Below are 17,402 nucleotides of genomic sequence, written 5' to 3'. Positions count from 1 at the left end.
TTGTATGTTTTAAATCATGTTTTAATCATATATTTATTAATTTTTGTTCCTCGCTGTGTGTTTAATTTCTAAATTTGCACATTACCCCACCTTCTTTCCAAAAAAAAAAAACATTTTTTTTACACATAGTGCAAAATAAAAAAAAATTAAAAGATAAACATTAACAAGCAAATATAAATCCATGATTTGTGAATTAACTTTAAGAAGAGCAAAAGAATACTTAAAATTCATTGTAAGTTGCCAAAACAATTTGATTAGCATGATGTTTTGTTCTCATTCAAATGAACTACTCTAAGTACTAAATTTAGTATCTAAGAAAATGAATTTTAATTATATTGCAGGAGTATATTATATTGTCATTGTAACGAGTTTGTCGTTATACTTATTTAAAGTTAAAATAGCAATAAAAAATAGAATTTAGTTTTTTACCTCTTTTTCTTTTATTTTAATTTAAAATACATATCAACGGTAGAGTCTACAGATTGTGGACTGAATTACGTAGCTCAGTACTTTTAAGAGGGAGAAAAATGTAAGCAAGGCCTGATCTAAAAATGCGGAAGCTCTAGTCACATAACTGTCACGGGCCCCTTGGTCGTTACTTTTAACTTAATTTACAAGTTTCATTAAAGTGTTTTTAAATTAGTTATAACACAAGTAAAGTGCGATATTAAATTTGAGCTTATATTTATTTCAATTTCTGCTAACTTATAAATCTAATAGGCAATTCTTAAAGAAAAACAGACACACAAAAAAAAAATTTAACATTTAGGAGGCCCCAAGAAAGTGGCAGAGGGTTTAAGGCCTGGGCCACTTAGGCCTTGTGATAAATTCGGCTCTGAATGTATGACAAGGATGTTTGATTAAATATTTCCAAATCGTGGAAGGTTTTTGCAAGAAAAAAAATTTAATGAACTGTAATTGTCAAGAAGGAAAATAAGGGAGCATGAAAGTGATTCGCAATCAACAAAAATTTCATTCTTTTGAAGTGTTGGGCAGGATTTTTAAAAATAGCAGGAAAACTGTTAGCGAGAAGTTAACTTAACCGGTGGTCGTCTAACACAATGCTTTATAAAAATAAGGAAGAGTTATCTTTTTCTCATGTTTTTATCGATACCAGAAATAAAAAATATAATTTTCCAGTTTTTACTTAGAAATATGTAGTTTAGAAGAAAGTTAACTCATAAATTTGATGACATATTTAAGTTTTTCAATTGTTACATATAAAAATGATAAATTTTTACCATTCTTTACATATTGTACAATGTTATAGTGTATTTCTTTATATTTTGGTAATGGAATAAAATCCATGAGGTTTAAATAATTTCTATTTATGTGCCATAAAAAACTGTCAAAAAGGTCCTTCTTATAGTTTTTTCTTGTAATCAAACATTCTAATTACCGAAAGTCAAACAAATTATATTATGTAGACTAGTGTTTTGTGAGGCATACAAGTGGAAATAAATTAATCATTAAATATTTGTCCCAATTATAAAGCTGTACCAAATGATGTGCAATATAAGTTGCCAGGTCTGAAGAGAATAAATAAATTATTTTTATCTGACTCAATACAATGCACTTTAATGATCAATTTAATAATGTTAATAGGTCAACATTTTCGTAATGAATTCAGAATTTATAAAAATATGAATGGAAAATGTATTATACATTTCTAGTAATTTTTACATTAAGCAATAAGAAAAATTTACAGGCTTAATACTTATGTCTAAGAGATCAGAAGTGATTTTCCAATTTCAAATTAAGCTTTAGTCATAATGAATGTTTGTTAGGTAATAAATTTTAAGTACATAGACATAGCATTTTCTGAAGAATGATGGAATCAATAGATGGAAAAATAATTCAGTTTTCTTAATTAAGAAATATGTCATAAAATTCAAACAGTAAAAATAACATTGATGCATTATTGGATATCGTGGAAAATAAATATGGAAATAGTAACCTATTGGACTTGGCATTTGCTGCAATGTTCCGATCCTCAGGTGATAAGAAATTGGGCTCTCTAATGTTATTTTTACTTTCTCAGCCTATCGTCATATCTCTTCAGACTAATTTTATGTATCAAACATTTATTTGCATTCAATTATGAAACCTGTTTTTACAACGATGATTTCATGTATTCAGTACCTTGTGCTGTTAATTATTTCACCATTACAGCTTTCAAATGAAATAGATGAATTTTAAAAAATCTGTGATAATAACTGAACCAACTTTATCTTTTAAGAAATAAAAAGTATTAAAGATTAAAAATAACAAAGCATGTTTTCTCAAAAACTCCAGTACACAATAGAAGTGGTCAATTCTGAGAAATTGGAATTCATCTATTTTATATAAAAATAAAACCAAAATAGAATTGAATTAATTTTTTGGATGCTGCTGCTAATTAGAACGTGTGCAATTAAGAAATAAAAATCGTTCAATTTTTAAAAAATACAAAATATTTATATGGAAAATCCTGAATTTCCAGCATAAACAATTTTTTTGTGCCTCCGAGTCCCTCTTAACAAGGTTTAACTATATAAGATCGAAGCTAAACATAATTTTTATATACAATGAAGTCAATAAAGAAAAAACAAGCATACGAACCAAAAAATGAATTTTTTAGTTCCACAATCCTTTTTCAAAGAGATAGATTACATTTTAACACGAATAAAAAATCAAATCATAAGACACATAACTTTATCCCATTTTATTATAAATATGAGGTACATATTCCTTTAAAAATATAATTAAGACATAGGGAAACTTTTTCCCAGTAAAATTAAAATTTAAAATCAAGTCTCTCCCATTATGTGCTTCAACTTCTTGGCATTCAAACATAAATTCAGCTAAAATTTCTCTCCTAGACTCTGTCTTATTTTTAATTATTTCTTTAGACACCATATGTTCAATTTCCAAAAGTTCACTCTCAGAATTTTGATATTTATGGAAAACCACATCACGTCCTTGCCAAGTATTTCTATAAACTCTACACTGTAGTTTAAGTATCTTACTTGAATTGCTGTCTACACTGAATTCTTTACATTGAAATAATAATCCATGCTCAAAAATACTCCTTAATTTTAAAGCTGCACCTGGTATCACTTTCAGTCTTATCTGATGAGTATGCTTTTCTTGCAATTCTTTTGAGAGTTTAATCTCATTTGTAGGAGGCTTAAGTAGAGAACATAAGCCCCACATTTCTGTTTCTGGTAACCAGTTTTCACTGTCTTGATAAATATCACACACTTGTACTAAACTACTCATAAATTTGACACAATATTTAAAATTTGCTGATGTAGTGGCATTGTACGAGTGACGGAATGGATCTTGGATACTAACAGTACCAAACTATAATGTAATTAAAAAAGATAGTTAGCAAATCATTACTTACAAAACAAATAAGTTGTGACAAATTTGTTACTGTACACTATTTAACCTACTGGCAGTTATGCACGCAAGAAAGTCGAAACATTTTTTTTATCCTTCCAAATGGTTAAACCCTCACTCCATTTTCTACCTACAAAAAGTCCTGCACATAGAAACACACACTTATCTAGAATTAGATAGGTGACTATCTAGATTTAGATAGTGGAAAAATGATCCTTCATACCACAGTTTACTGATTATGGTGGAAGAATCTGCTTGCCACAGTTGTATATTGTGAACATTTGGAAGCAGTAAAAATAAAAATGTCAAAACCACCAGTGGGTTTAAAACGAAAAATTCTATACATACATTTTAAAAACCTCTGCCAAAATGTTTGCAATAATGAAAAAAAATGTCTGTAACCTCTGATATAAGTAGCATGTAAAAAGTAAAATTTTTTGCAATGCTATTTTCAAAAGATAAACGTGTTAACTCATAGACATAATTTTCCATACTCTTGGATCTGACACTGATCTTCAGTAATAATTAGGACTGGGCTATAAATCGATATATCGCGACATATCGATATAACGCCTATATCGGCAGGCCGATACAGCGACTTTCGTTCCAGGCGATGCATCAAAAATCTGATTTAAGCCGTCGAGTAAAGAAGACGAACGCAAAACGATATAGCGATATAAGACACACAAGGACCTTCTCTTACGTTCCGATGCCAACTCGCGCTGTGGAAGACGATATTCGTTTCGTTATGTTGAAACGGCCTTGATTGATGAGCGGTAGAATCAGATTCAGTTTTGAGAACATATATCGTGATCTCGCATGTTCGTTTCCGCACCTCTGAGTTTTTTCTTTGTCGCGACTTTATATCGTTTCTTGTAGATTATTTTCAGTGAGACTGACAACTGACATTATGATCGAAGTCGTTACATTGTTCTGAACGTAATCTATTATTGAAAAGAATATATAAAGAAGTGTTTCTTAATTAATTAGGTAAATTTTTTTTGATACAAAACTCTCTTTTTTATTTTTCAATGTGAAAATTAATTTTGTTATTACATGTTTAAATATTATTTTACATTATTGAATTTATTACAAACGGAAATCTAATTTAAGTTGCCCATAAGGAATTAATTAAAAAGTAATTAAATTTGTTAGGCTATTTTTTATTTTATTTTAATTTATANGAAGAAGTAATAGTTATATAAACTGAACTTAAAGGTTTTTAATTGAAAAAAGCAACTATTTTAAGAAGCCAATTTTTTTAAAAGTTCAATATTTTGAAATAAGGTATAAATTTCTTTTAGAAACATTAAAAAGCCAACATATTATTCTAATTAGATGTTCATTTCATTACATTTATTTATTCAAAGAAATTTTATTTATAAATTCGTTAAAGGCTAAAAATATTTTTTAATTAAATCAATATGAAAGTACTATGTTAGTCAAATAACAGAAATAAAGGTTAATAACATTTAAAAACACACTTTTTATTATTTATTGGAAGAATCTAATAAGAAAATGGATAAAAAAATATATTGAGTAGATTTGGGAAAAAAATTTAGACCGAGTAGTATTTTCTAGAATCCTCATAAAATATGCATAGGTTTTTACCATAATTACAAAGTGCTAATTGCCAAAAATTGAAATGTCATAAAATAGAAATATTTTGGACATTATGAAAATGGATGCTAAAAATACAAAACAATTGAGAAACGTCATAAATTTCAATCACTTTAACAGAATTTTTAAAATCTGAAACGTCTAAAAAATAACCAACAAATTGAAAAATAAATTACAGAAAAACAGATGATAGAAATGTATGGTTTGTTGCATTTCGGAAACTAGAAAATTTAAACTCATGAAGTTAAGAAGTTATTTAACAGATGGCACTGCTGACTGCAAAAAACAATGTTTTCAATGTAACTACAAATTACAGAAACAACATGACACAGTCTGCGGACCCACACAAATTAATATTTTGTGTATATATGTATCGTATTAATATTTTAAGTCAGCAATGACATCTGTTGACAAACTTTGTAATTAATATTGAAACAAAGCAATAAAAAATTTCCACTTTCCTGTGCAGATCATAGTAAACAATATCTTTCTATCTCCTTCCATTTTACATTAATTGATTTTTCAAATTGTTGATCATTTTCTGGACATCTGGTAAGTTTTGTTAAATGAATACTACAACATAAAAAACATTTATCTTTTACGTAAAGAACAATTATCTTTTTTGAGTTGTCTATGTTGTATTGATGTATAAATTGAATTGCATGCATTGATATATAGGTATAAACTTACCATAAAATTATCTCCAGAATTGTCGACAGGCGAAAATTCACTTTTATGAACACTGGAACCAGAATATGGAAGTAATACTCTCTCAAAGTCAAAATTCAGGTAAAAAAAGAAAAAATCCCTCAGTAGTTTTTCTGAAATAAATTAATATTAGTAAACACATTAGAATACACATCACTACAACAAAGTAATAGATAAACAATAACAAAGTTTTACAAAACAAGTATGCCCCACCCCTGCGGAATAAAACTATACATTTAATCAAACAATTTTATGAAATATAAATATGGATAAAGAGAAACAAATGTAATGCAAAAGAAGTAATAATTGGAAAGAACCACATTTCACTATAATTACTGGGGGAAAAAACTTCTGAAGAATTGGGGAAACAACCATAACTATATATTAATAATAAGCATATTTCAATGCAATAGAAAAATAAATGAATTAAATTTACCATCAAATATTTTCATTAAGATTAATCATATTAGTTTATTAATGAAATAGTTCTGAATAACGTACCAGCTGGTGTTGTATTTTCTGAGGGCTTAAAATTTTTCAAATCTTCAATCATCACTGAAACATCTGCCACAGAAGCTGTTTTCAAATAATCTAAAACAAAAATTCAGTATTACAAATTCCAATATATATTTCAAAGAAGAAAAAAAGTAAATTATGTTAATAGCACTTTAAAAACAATGGAATAAACAATTATGTTTTAATCAAGCTAATTGTGCTTATTCGCACTTTCATTGAATTTTCCATTTTTATATCCTATATGGTTATTTACTAGCACAAACTTAAAAAATAATTGCTATATCCTCATTATTTAAATACTTGATTTTTCCCCTGGTAATTGGTATTTTTCTCTTACCTAAATAATTTTTTACATAAGTACCATTGCTTTGTAGAAAGTGCATTAAAAGAAAACATATTTGCTGTAGTATAGTCTTCTAAATTGTGGCAACAGTATTGCATTTTTTAAGGAGTTATTTCTTGTGCATTAATTTCTTACACAATTCACTTAACAAAATTCTAATAGAAAAAAGAATAGCTAATGTCTATGATTTCAATGATAGAATTATCAGTGGATATGGCAATCAATATGCTTTGTGCAAACCATATTAAGTTTTATTAAATGACAACAAAAGTTTCATAATTTCAGTGAATTCAAATCTGTTTTGTTACAACCTCTATCAAGCAATGAAACACCAAAATTGATGTGACAATTGAATAAAGAAACAAAACTACAAATCAGAAAAACCAAAAATAAATCACTTTTGTAAGCTTGACAAACCTACAGTAAAAATGCTTAAACAGTTTAAGTTCGTTTCAACCTCAAATAAAAAAACTTGTTTGTCTTAGCTGATAGCTATTTTTTAAAACAATGTAACTTTATTAAGAAACAAAACTACAAATCAGAAAAACCAAAAATAAATAACTTTTGTAAGCTTGACAACCTAAAGTAAAAATGATATTAAATTTGACAAATTATCCTGGAAGTTAAAAGTCAACAAGAAAGAATTTCAATAACACTAAAAATTTACTTGATTTATCAATGATTTCTTGTAAGGGTGGCAATACTGGAGGGTGCACATTCTGGAGAAAGTAGATAACAAAGAGAGAAAATGCATAACTATTGAATCTATCAATATCACCAACAAAACCACCATATTTCCCCCAATATCGAACCAGCTTTGCCAAAACCACAAATCTTTCATCCAGCTGACATATCAAGCGCAATACTCGTGTGTTACGAAGTGAATTTCTGAAAATTTATATATATGCTTTTTAGAACAGCAAACATAACATATAAGTGATGAAATTAAAATTATAGACAACATTTAAGAACACTTAAGTAGTTTAGTCAATTTGAGTTGGCATATTAATATGCATATCTCATATTTATTTCAACAATATGAAATATAGAGACAGCATTTTGTTTTCAATATATCACAATTTATCCAAAATAAAAAATTAACAATGTTTCCAAAATAAAAAATACAAATAAATTCATTTAAATGTAAACTTTAAATTTCTCTACAAAATAAAGCATAATCTGTATATTTTTGTGTAGTACTAATTCGTAACAGTTTATTTTGATATACAGCACAAAATTATTAAGCAACACAAAATAATTTATGAAATATTTGTGCAAAAACCATAGCTATTTTTTTAATTTAATGTTTAAATTTGAATATAATTAATTAGAAAAAAAATATAATAAATTTAAAAAAATAAGAATCTTTGTTCAAAAATTAAAATTAAAAAAAGATTTAAGTCATGTTTACATAAAATACTTTTCAACTTATCAGTTTATAATTGTAATTCTGAATCCAATCAAGCTTAAGGAAATCATTTATTAAGTTTTATTATTACAGTAAGAACTGTAATAATAAATGCTATATAAATATAATAAAGGAAATTATACGCTTTAAAAAAAAGCTCTTGTTTTAAAAAAATTAGAAATTGGTAAAAAAAAAAGGAAGAAAAGATTAGCCTATTAAAGATTATTCTAGTTTAAAATATTGCAAAAGGGAAATTGGTATAACATAAAGGGTTGCTCGATTAGAACATACTGTTGCAGTTAAAATCAAATAAACAATAAAACTAGCACATCAAAAGCTATAGATTAAAGATTTTGGTCATTATAAATTAATTTTACCAACATCTGACTCTCTAGAAAATATAACCTTTGAGAGAACTACAACATGACTTTTGTCAATTGTCATTCATCCCTTTACAACATGACTTAGCAAAAAAATATTTTTTTATGATCCCATCAGAGTACCATTTTCAAATATGGCACACACATTGCTAATATAAAGTTTAAAATATTATTTTCCCAGAAAAATTCAAAAATTTGATTAAAATTTAAATTGTTTAAAAATTTGATGGTAATTTTTAAAAAAAAAATAATTTTTGAAATAATTTAGCTACATTATAAATTTTATAAAATGCATTAAAAACTGTTTAAAAGGACATAAAACTAGCTCTCTAGATCAATAAGTTTTCAATTCATTAGTCACTTAGAAATTTAAAAACTGCTAAAAATTTGTAAACTTTCTAAATTTTGAAAGTGCTTAACTCAGAAACAAACAGTTTAAAAAAATCTGACACATAGTATTTTTTATCTATTCTATTAGTTCTTCCTATGAGCCTAAATAAATTTAATACAAAGACGCGACATTTTGACCATTGGTTCATAAAGTGTGGAATTACTCTTTAATAATACCCAGCTCTAACAATTATAATTACAGAGAGAGAAAATCAAAATTTTGGAATGACAACACAGCTTCTTATCAAAATATGATCCTTTAAATTAAAAATCTTAATGTGGAGTTGAAACATTAGTTTCAGTATAAAAAATGGTAGCGCTAGACGAAAAGGAAGAAAAGTGCCTTTATAAATTTTTGAAATATCAGCAACTAAGCTCTACTGAACATTTTCTATTAATAATGGAAAGAAAGCATAGTTATTTGTATGCTGTACATTGCTCTCTTCACCTCTGTCTAACAATACGATATTTCATGGTGAATTTTATTGAAAATTTTTTACAGTAAAGATTTGATTGTTTTTCCATATAAAGTAGGCATTGATATTTTAAAATTTCAAAGTTATGTCAATGAAATCGTAACTATTAGAGCTGAATAATCTTTACCTTATGAATGATACCATTATGTATAATTTTATGTTTTCTCAAATGGTATGCTGACCAGGAGGTCATATATCGGCAAAGTTATTTCATAATCACTTTGAATGAGTAACAACATACATAAAAATTCAATCAAAACTTACTCAGATTCACACGAAAAATCACAAAATACATCGTATTTTGCATTATAAAATCGTAGAATAGGGCAACGAGCCTTTATAAACAATATGGGCTCTTTTATATCTGCTGTGCCGTGCCTTCGAAGTATTCGCCTTACAAAACGTAACATATACAAAGGAGTTAAGCGACTTAAAGTTTCTTGAGATACTGATCCATCCAGCACAGAATCAAGAGTAGGTACATCTTTTAGAGTAACATAATTCTATAAGAAATAAAATCATAAAGAAATTGAATGAAAGAAGCTTGATTTTGTTAAAGAATTATTATATATGTACAATAATATATATTCTGTCCTCAACAATTGAAAATTTTAACATTAAGATTCTTTTTTTAGCAGATACATAATAATATAAAACTATAAAATAATATAAATTTATCTTAAAATAAAATACATGATTTATAACATTTTAAAGAGATATCGTAAGTGACAACTGAAACAGATAAATTTTAATGAATTAATATCAAATTGATAAATTTTAAAATACTGAATAACTGTAAAATTTGGTATGAAATGTATTTGGTATGAAATGTAACTTGGTATGAAATGTATCCTTAAAAATAAAACTTAAACTAAAATATTATAGTTCAGTTATATTTTAAAAAATTAATATAAAATATATTTTAGAGTATTTTATAACTTGTAATATTTATTAACGAAGTAAGAGACACAAAATCTACACATCATTTTTAAAAAAATATGTGGCAGATATAAAAGTAAAGGGTGAATAAATTAATCTGAGCGAAAATAATTTTAGAATATGAAAACAGTTTCTCATTTGGAAGATGTCTACTTTAAGATTACATTAATTAATTATTATAACCATACAAAATCTTTTTTATAGTTTACCAAAATAAATTTCATTTTTATGATACAAAAAATAGGATAATATATAGGATAAATATATAGAATAAGCCCCAAGAATCAAACAAGTTAGATACTAAAAAAAGACTGTCTATTTATAAATCTGTCTATTTTTAAATACCTCTTCTTGTATGATATAACACACATCTAATAATGTTTCTATAAATGTCCGGTAAACACTTTTATTACTAATAAATAGTTTTATAATTTCTTCTAAAAGCTATATATTAAATGAATTCATGTTATTTTTCTAAAAAAATTAATATTTTTTCAAGGTAGTAAACCTTCAAGACAGCCACAAAAGGAAAATTGGTAGAGAAAGATTGAAAAAGTAAATAGTTTTTACTAATTCTTATCTATCTACCAATGTATACTTATAAATTAAAGAAAATAAATCCAGTTGTTAAAAGTGAGCAATTTAATTTCTAAAATTAAAATGAAATTCAAACCATTAAAACTTCCAATAGCCTCATGAAATATTTGTCACTACTACTTAATTTTTCTAAATTATGCAATCAATTGGAAAATTTCATAAAGTCTGGTATGCATTAATTAAATTAAAAGGGTTCATGCATTAACTATCTTTGTAAATTTCTTTTCAAAGGAAAGAAATAATTTATTAATCATACTTTCCTTGTTTGAAAATTCAATTTCTTTTTTTATAAAATATTAGACACTTTAAGCCGTTTATCTTCAAGTTCATATATGTTAACTTTGTATTCATCTGAACATCTGTCATTTATTTAAGATAACTGCTTGGAACAAATTATTATTTAAAATTTTTAAAAATTTTTAATGTGTCATTTTAAGTGATACTTTTACGTGTATTAACATTAAAATAATATTTTACGTTATTAATAATCATTCTGTTATGTGCCTAATCCATAATAAACTTTTGTATTGCATTGTCCAAATTAGTAATATCAAGTGGGAGTTAAAAATAAATGGTATTTTCGTGCTCTCATGATATTATGACTTCAAGTTTTAATGTCTGTTCTTCATTTGTTGTTACATCAAGCATCAACTGTATAAAACAATTCAGATATAATTTTTTAGAAAAATTTATTTTACCTCATCATAAAATAGAGTTTGAAGGCATACATCCACATCACAACCTTTGAAGCCAAGGCCATTAACACTTGATCCAAACTGGTGAAGTTTAAAATTAGTAAAATATATTTTAAACATGTCCTCAAGTGATTTGCAAAACAATGTTCTGTTGTCTCTATCTTCATCTGATAAACTCATTAAAGAGCAAAATTTTGCTATCTGGGATGAAACCTAAAATTAAATTAATGTTGCTTTAACACAGTTTGAAATGAAGTCAATATAAGTGTGCTCCTTTCAAGAGCGTGTTACAAATATAAAAGAATTTTAGTTTTTTTGCATTATAGAAATGTTAAAACTTTATGGACATTAATTTTAGGTTATGGATATTTTATGTAATATTTATGGTGTTTCTGGTTAACAGAAACACTAAAAATTACACAAAATATAGAGTGCGACTTTTTCAACAAACTATAATTCTTAATTTACTGACTTAGTCTTCTTTTTCAAGCTAAAATAAATGTAATGTACAATTAATACTTACTGAATTACAATTCTGTAATTCTGCAATTAAATCTGAATGTAAAATTGCATTGCTTCCTTCTTCACAAGCTGATGAGAAATCATCTGAATTAGCTCTCGCCTTTAATTTTACACCTGTTGCTGCAATGGTTTTCCAGCCTTTAATCGTATGAACTTTTAAGACGTCTGGAGATGTTGAAATATTTGATGAAATCTAGAATTTCAATTTATATTTTAAAAGAATTGAACAGATGATGTAGAAATACAGGGAAATATATAAATTTATATTTTAATGTCATATTAAATTCACTCTTTTCTTTGTTAAATCCTACCTTTTCATTAAATAAAATTGAGAAAAACTGATTTCCACAGTAGAAAAAAAAAAACAATTTAGAATTTTAAAAAAAATTTAAGCAATACTACGATGTTTAGAAACTTTCATTGCATACTATTTAAAACTTTATTTCGCAAAAGAAATTAAGTTAGAAAATTATTCTTGTTCTATTTATTTTAGTCCTCAATTAAGAAGGTAGATTTAAGTAACAAGGTAAAACGTATATCGGGTCTCATCTATGAAAAAAAATATATGGTATTCTCAGTCCCCGTGGCAGAATAGCTGTGACACGGCGACATTGTCGCAGAACATTACAGAGCTCTTGCAGAAAGATTATTTTTATTTTGAAAAGCCAAAAAAAAAAAAAAAAATTAGTCATTTTTCTTTTTTATAGAAATTTACACATAATATTAGAATCATGCATTTAGATAATCACTTTTTCACGCTCTAAATTTACGACGATAGTATCGTAAATCGATGTCATGTTTCGATTGTATTTTCGGCAGTTATTGATATTGATTTTCATGCGGATTTTAAATATCCCGATATATTTCAAACAATATGGAAAATTCGAATCGTTCATTTGAGTATTTACTTTTTAAGGCAATAATTCTATAGATTTTATGGCAGTTATTGCTATTGATTTCTCAATAGATTTTAAATCCAATATTTTTATGCGATATTATTTATTACAACAATGTAATCTCAAAACAAAACACGCATTTGAGGAACCCGATTCGCGCAATTTTGCTGTCTATCTTTTTTTCGGCAATTACTACTACGGATTTCATGATTTTTAATTTTATATTTTACTGTGGTAATTATTTACAAAATGCGGAGAAAGAAATAATTTGTGTCCCCCCCCCAGAAAATGCAAGAATATCACACATAATATTAGAATAAAAAATTATTACATGTTTTATTAAAAAAAATTATATAGTTTTACAGCGCTTCTATTACTCTAAATTGGTAACATATATTTTTCTTATTATTAAAAGTATCTTGCAGAAAGATAATAGTGATAGAGAGTTTTGTCGCAGATAGCTTGAAAAAATTCTGCCACAGGGTTCTCAGTTTTCCTTGAAAACATTATTTGGGATGCTGTAATTTTCACTGAGTATGCTAAGACAAAGACGGTTACTGTCACGGAAGTATTCTACGCTTGACTTAATTTCAATAAATAATACTTCATCTTCAATTTTCTAATTACCATTGAGATTTACAGGGGGTGATTGTGAGCCCAAGTCAAAATTCCAGAAAATTTCTTGAGTTCAAAAAAAAAAAAAAAAAAAAAAAAAAAAAAAAAAAAAAAAAAAAAAAAAAAAANTTTTTTCCTTTTTCTCAATATTTCTTAGTTTACTTAAAATATATTTAAAATTTTACACATACCTATGATGACCTGGAGAAGTAATTAAACTTTATAAATATGTCTTTCGTTCTTGAGTTTATGATTATAACAACTATTTACTGATAAAAATAAATATTAATCATGAATATAAGCTTATAAAGTATCTCCTTTACAAACAAAAAAATAAACTGTGTTTTTAAGTTCCACCTTTGAAAATTTGATTTCCGGAAACTTTTGTGATCAATGATTTTTTTAAACATCTAGACCTTCGATCTCCGGAAACTTCCGGATCACTGTTAGCGAAAATTCCGGAAATCCGGATTTTTTCCGGAGCACAATCAGCCCTGGATTCATATTTTGGGCAAATCTGTCTGGAATATTTCCTACTCTTAACTATTTTCCTTTGTTGAACATTTGCTAAAGAATTTGTAACGCAAGAAAGCAACCAAGTTCAAGTTTTCTAAGCTCATAAACATTAGGTAAAACTTTCTGAACAATATAGATTAAGAAATTCGAATACTTAATTATTTAGTATTCAACAGATGAAACAAGAATATTTTATCATAATAAAACAAATTACTTACAGAATATCAGAATGAAAATTGTGATATGAATACAGAATTTTATGCTTCTATAAAAATGATCTGTTATTTTCTCAACAGGAAAGATAAAAATACACATCAAAAAGTATAAATATTAATTGTTCAAAGAAATATGTGTAACTTACACTTTAAGGTGACATTTCCTTATCGCTATCTGTTTGCGTAAAGGTGCCAAAAAAATTTCAAACTCGCAAAAAATTCTTCTTTTTTAAAAAGAAGTAGAGGGGGATATTTCCATATCATAATCTGTTGCGCCAACTACTATGGACAAGGTGCCAAATAGATTTTAAACTTGCATATTTAAAAAAAAAACATGTACATGTTTGCCTGGGGGTGGCTGTGAGTTATACCTTTCGAGTTGGTCCCCTTTCGTGAAGTTTTCTTTCTTTTTTTCTTTTTTTTTTTAGTTTCTCGCCTGCCACTGCCTGGAAGTTGCCAAGACTTGGCGATTATTCCGCCTCTGTTCACGATACGGAAATCTCCCCAAGTAGATATTTTTTAAGCTTAATAGTTATAACTCAACTTTTAAGTTGGTCTCTTTTTTAATTTAATTTCCTACACGCCACTGCCTGGACGTGCTTAGCGAAGATACCGATACGGAAACTTTAATCAGTAGAACAAAATATACCTCAAAATTTACAATACCTGAAGAAATGGTCGATGCATTTTCCTTTCAATATGGGGATTGTTCTGACACAAAATAGCATAACTTCCAAATATTCTGCCATGCCCAACATGATTACAAAAAGATGTTAATGCAGATTTATATTTCATAGTATGAATCATGATGAATAAAATATTTAAATTAAACTAAATATTTATTGAAAGTGCACACAATGATTGTAAGGATTAGGATGAATAAGTTATACCGTAAAACTTAACATTTTTGACACGCAAGAGCACATGCCCTAAACATACATAACACATCATTTACTCATTGCATATGGATTCTATCATCTTATTTCATATTATATTCATGATATTTTTCTAACTCTTCGGAAAAGGCTAGTAAATTCAACTTAAACGAAGTTGCATAAGCTCTGCTAACATATTAAAATCAAAACATCAATAACGACTAACAACTGGAGATTTCTTAAAATGTTATTTCATTTGAACAGGTTTGTACGCTTTAATCTAAACTACTTATAGGCTTCTACAGCTTCTAAGTGCCATCTAGCGGCAATTTAGAAATACTGTTAGTAAGGTAAGACTTACATTCTCAATATTTTTTTTTTCTTTTGTCAAAATAGGTCGAAAATTTTTGGGCTTTCTAATTACACATTTCAAATTTATTTAAATATGTTTTAAAGCTGAAATATACAAAAAAAAGTTTCTCGATCATTAATCGTTAAATTAGTCGTTGGGAAATAATTTTACAAAAGCATAACTTTAAAAATTAATCATTGCTAAATTATAATTTCTTTTACGAAATACAAAGACAAAACATATATACTAATAAAAATAGACAAAATACTTACAAAAAAAATTTAAATTACGTGTAGTATGATGAACATCGGAACAAAACTCGATTCGAACCGATTGGTTATGCCTAACTCGATTGGTTATGCCTAACCTCGCAAAATTCGCGTTTCTTTGCAAAATGATTAGCCAGTTTCAGTCTTTTTTTCTAAAAACATGCTTTATTTGGTAGAAATATGAATAGCAACCGCCATCTTTTAAGTCATATCAGATCATTGGGCAATCAAATATCATAGAAAAACCGAAATAAACCATTAACGGTAAAAGTGTGGGTCGCACATTTAAATAGACAGAAAAATATATCCCTGTAGAAATGGCTGTTTGCGCAAATTTTGCTATTTCTGCGTTGCTTGTGGAAATCGTGGGATACCCAGCGAGAAAGTTAAATGTATCTGGTATTAGTTATATCAGTACAAGTTATATCCTTTATTAATATACGAAATATTTATTCATCTCTCATTCGTAAATATTAATTATAAGTTTTTGTAATGTTTACATAACTCGTTTATTTCAATCTGAGTCAGTTTAAAGTTTTCTTCGCTTGAAAAGAAATTTTTCGTATTTATCGAAATATTTTGAAACTAATTCTCTACATAGAATAATATTTTGACTGAATAATTATTCACTGGGATAATTTTAGTTTCAGAAATTTTAACTTTAAAGACAAAGAATTAATATAATTTTTTTTAAACAGATTATTTTGTTTATTAAAATTTCTAATATATTTCAATTAATCTTTCAAAATCATTTTAAATATTTTATACTAGCACTATACTGACCAATGAATTTCCTAAACAATTAAAGAGTTATTTTATGAAAAAATATTTATTAAAAGAATATTTTCCCTACCTTCAAAACTCAAACAAAAACATCTATTGTTAAAAAAATAGTTTTAATTAGTTTCTTTATGTAATAATAAAATAAATATAATTTTGTATTTGCAACCTCAGAAAATAACTTAGCTAATAATAAAATTACTTGTAATTAATATATGTGAAGAATTTACTGCTTTGTTTTACTTGGTAAAATACTAGAGACTGATATATTAAACAAGATGCACTAACTTTCAAACTAACTGGTGGGTAAACTTCACACTATTTCTACAAGAGTAAAGAGCAACTACTAAGCAAAATGATGAAAATTCTAGTAATAGCAAGAATCTCTGCCCTTTTTCCTAGAAAGGGAAAGGTGCTTCCTCACCGCTGGGTGTTTTTTTTTTTTTTTTTTTTTTTTTACGCGTATATGAAATGGACGAACAAAAGTTCAAGTGTAGGACAGTTCCAATGTTCTGAAAAGAAAGTAACTCTAGTTTAATGGTTCCCTGAATGAGAGTTTTGTGAAGTAAATTGTTAATCTCTCAAAACTAATATAATTTTATTGCTATGCTACATCTTTTTGTCAGTTAAATAGAGCTATCAGATAAAACCAGTTCTACGGTTTGAGATTACAAAATACTTAAAATCCATCGAAGGTTGGATACAATACAGTGTCACAACTGTAAAAATTATTTGTTACCATAAATAAATATTTCAGTATGAAAAAAAGTATTTTTTCATTATTTCTATATATGTACAGTCCGCAAAAAAAAAAACGAATCACCCTGAATAACTTTCGTTCTAATGATCGGATTTTCACGAACTAAGTGTCAATCTTAATGGTTCCTGGGGGTGACCTCAAATATG

At 26.8% G+C, this 17,402-nt stretch overlaps 1 protein-coding gene across 1 annotated transcript; it reads right to left on the bottom strand.

The window, feature by feature from the left end:
• Positions 1-2,680: 2,680 nt before the first annotated feature.
• On the bottom strand, positions 2,681-15,353 carry LOC107438998 (speckle targeted PIP5K1A-regulated poly(A) polymerase). Its single transcript, XM_043038542.2, has 8 exons — positions 14,887-15,353; positions 11,980-12,171; positions 11,460-11,669; positions 9,490-9,728; positions 7,239-7,459; positions 6,214-6,303; positions 5,695-5,825; positions 2,681-3,345 (listed from the first exon to the last, which is right to left on the bottom strand). Exons 1-8 carry the CDS (start codon positions 15,025-15,027, stop codon positions 2,695-2,697), a joined length of 1,875 nt encoding a protein of 624 aa, XP_042894476.1. The 5' UTR covers positions 15,028-15,353; the 3' UTR covers positions 2,681-2,694.
• Between the last annotated feature and the right edge of the window lie 2,049 nt (positions 15,354-17,402).

The sequence above is a fragment of the Parasteatoda tepidariorum genome, chromosome 1 (genome assembly GCF_043381705.1).
Source record: "Parasteatoda tepidariorum isolate YZ-2023 chromosome 1, CAS_Ptep_4.0, whole genome shotgun sequence".
NCBI lineage: Eukaryota > Metazoa > Arthropoda > Arachnida > Araneae > Theridiidae > Parasteatoda > Parasteatoda tepidariorum.
Note: the sequence above shows the minus strand (reverse complement) of the source record. Positions and strands in the feature narration are given on the sequence as shown.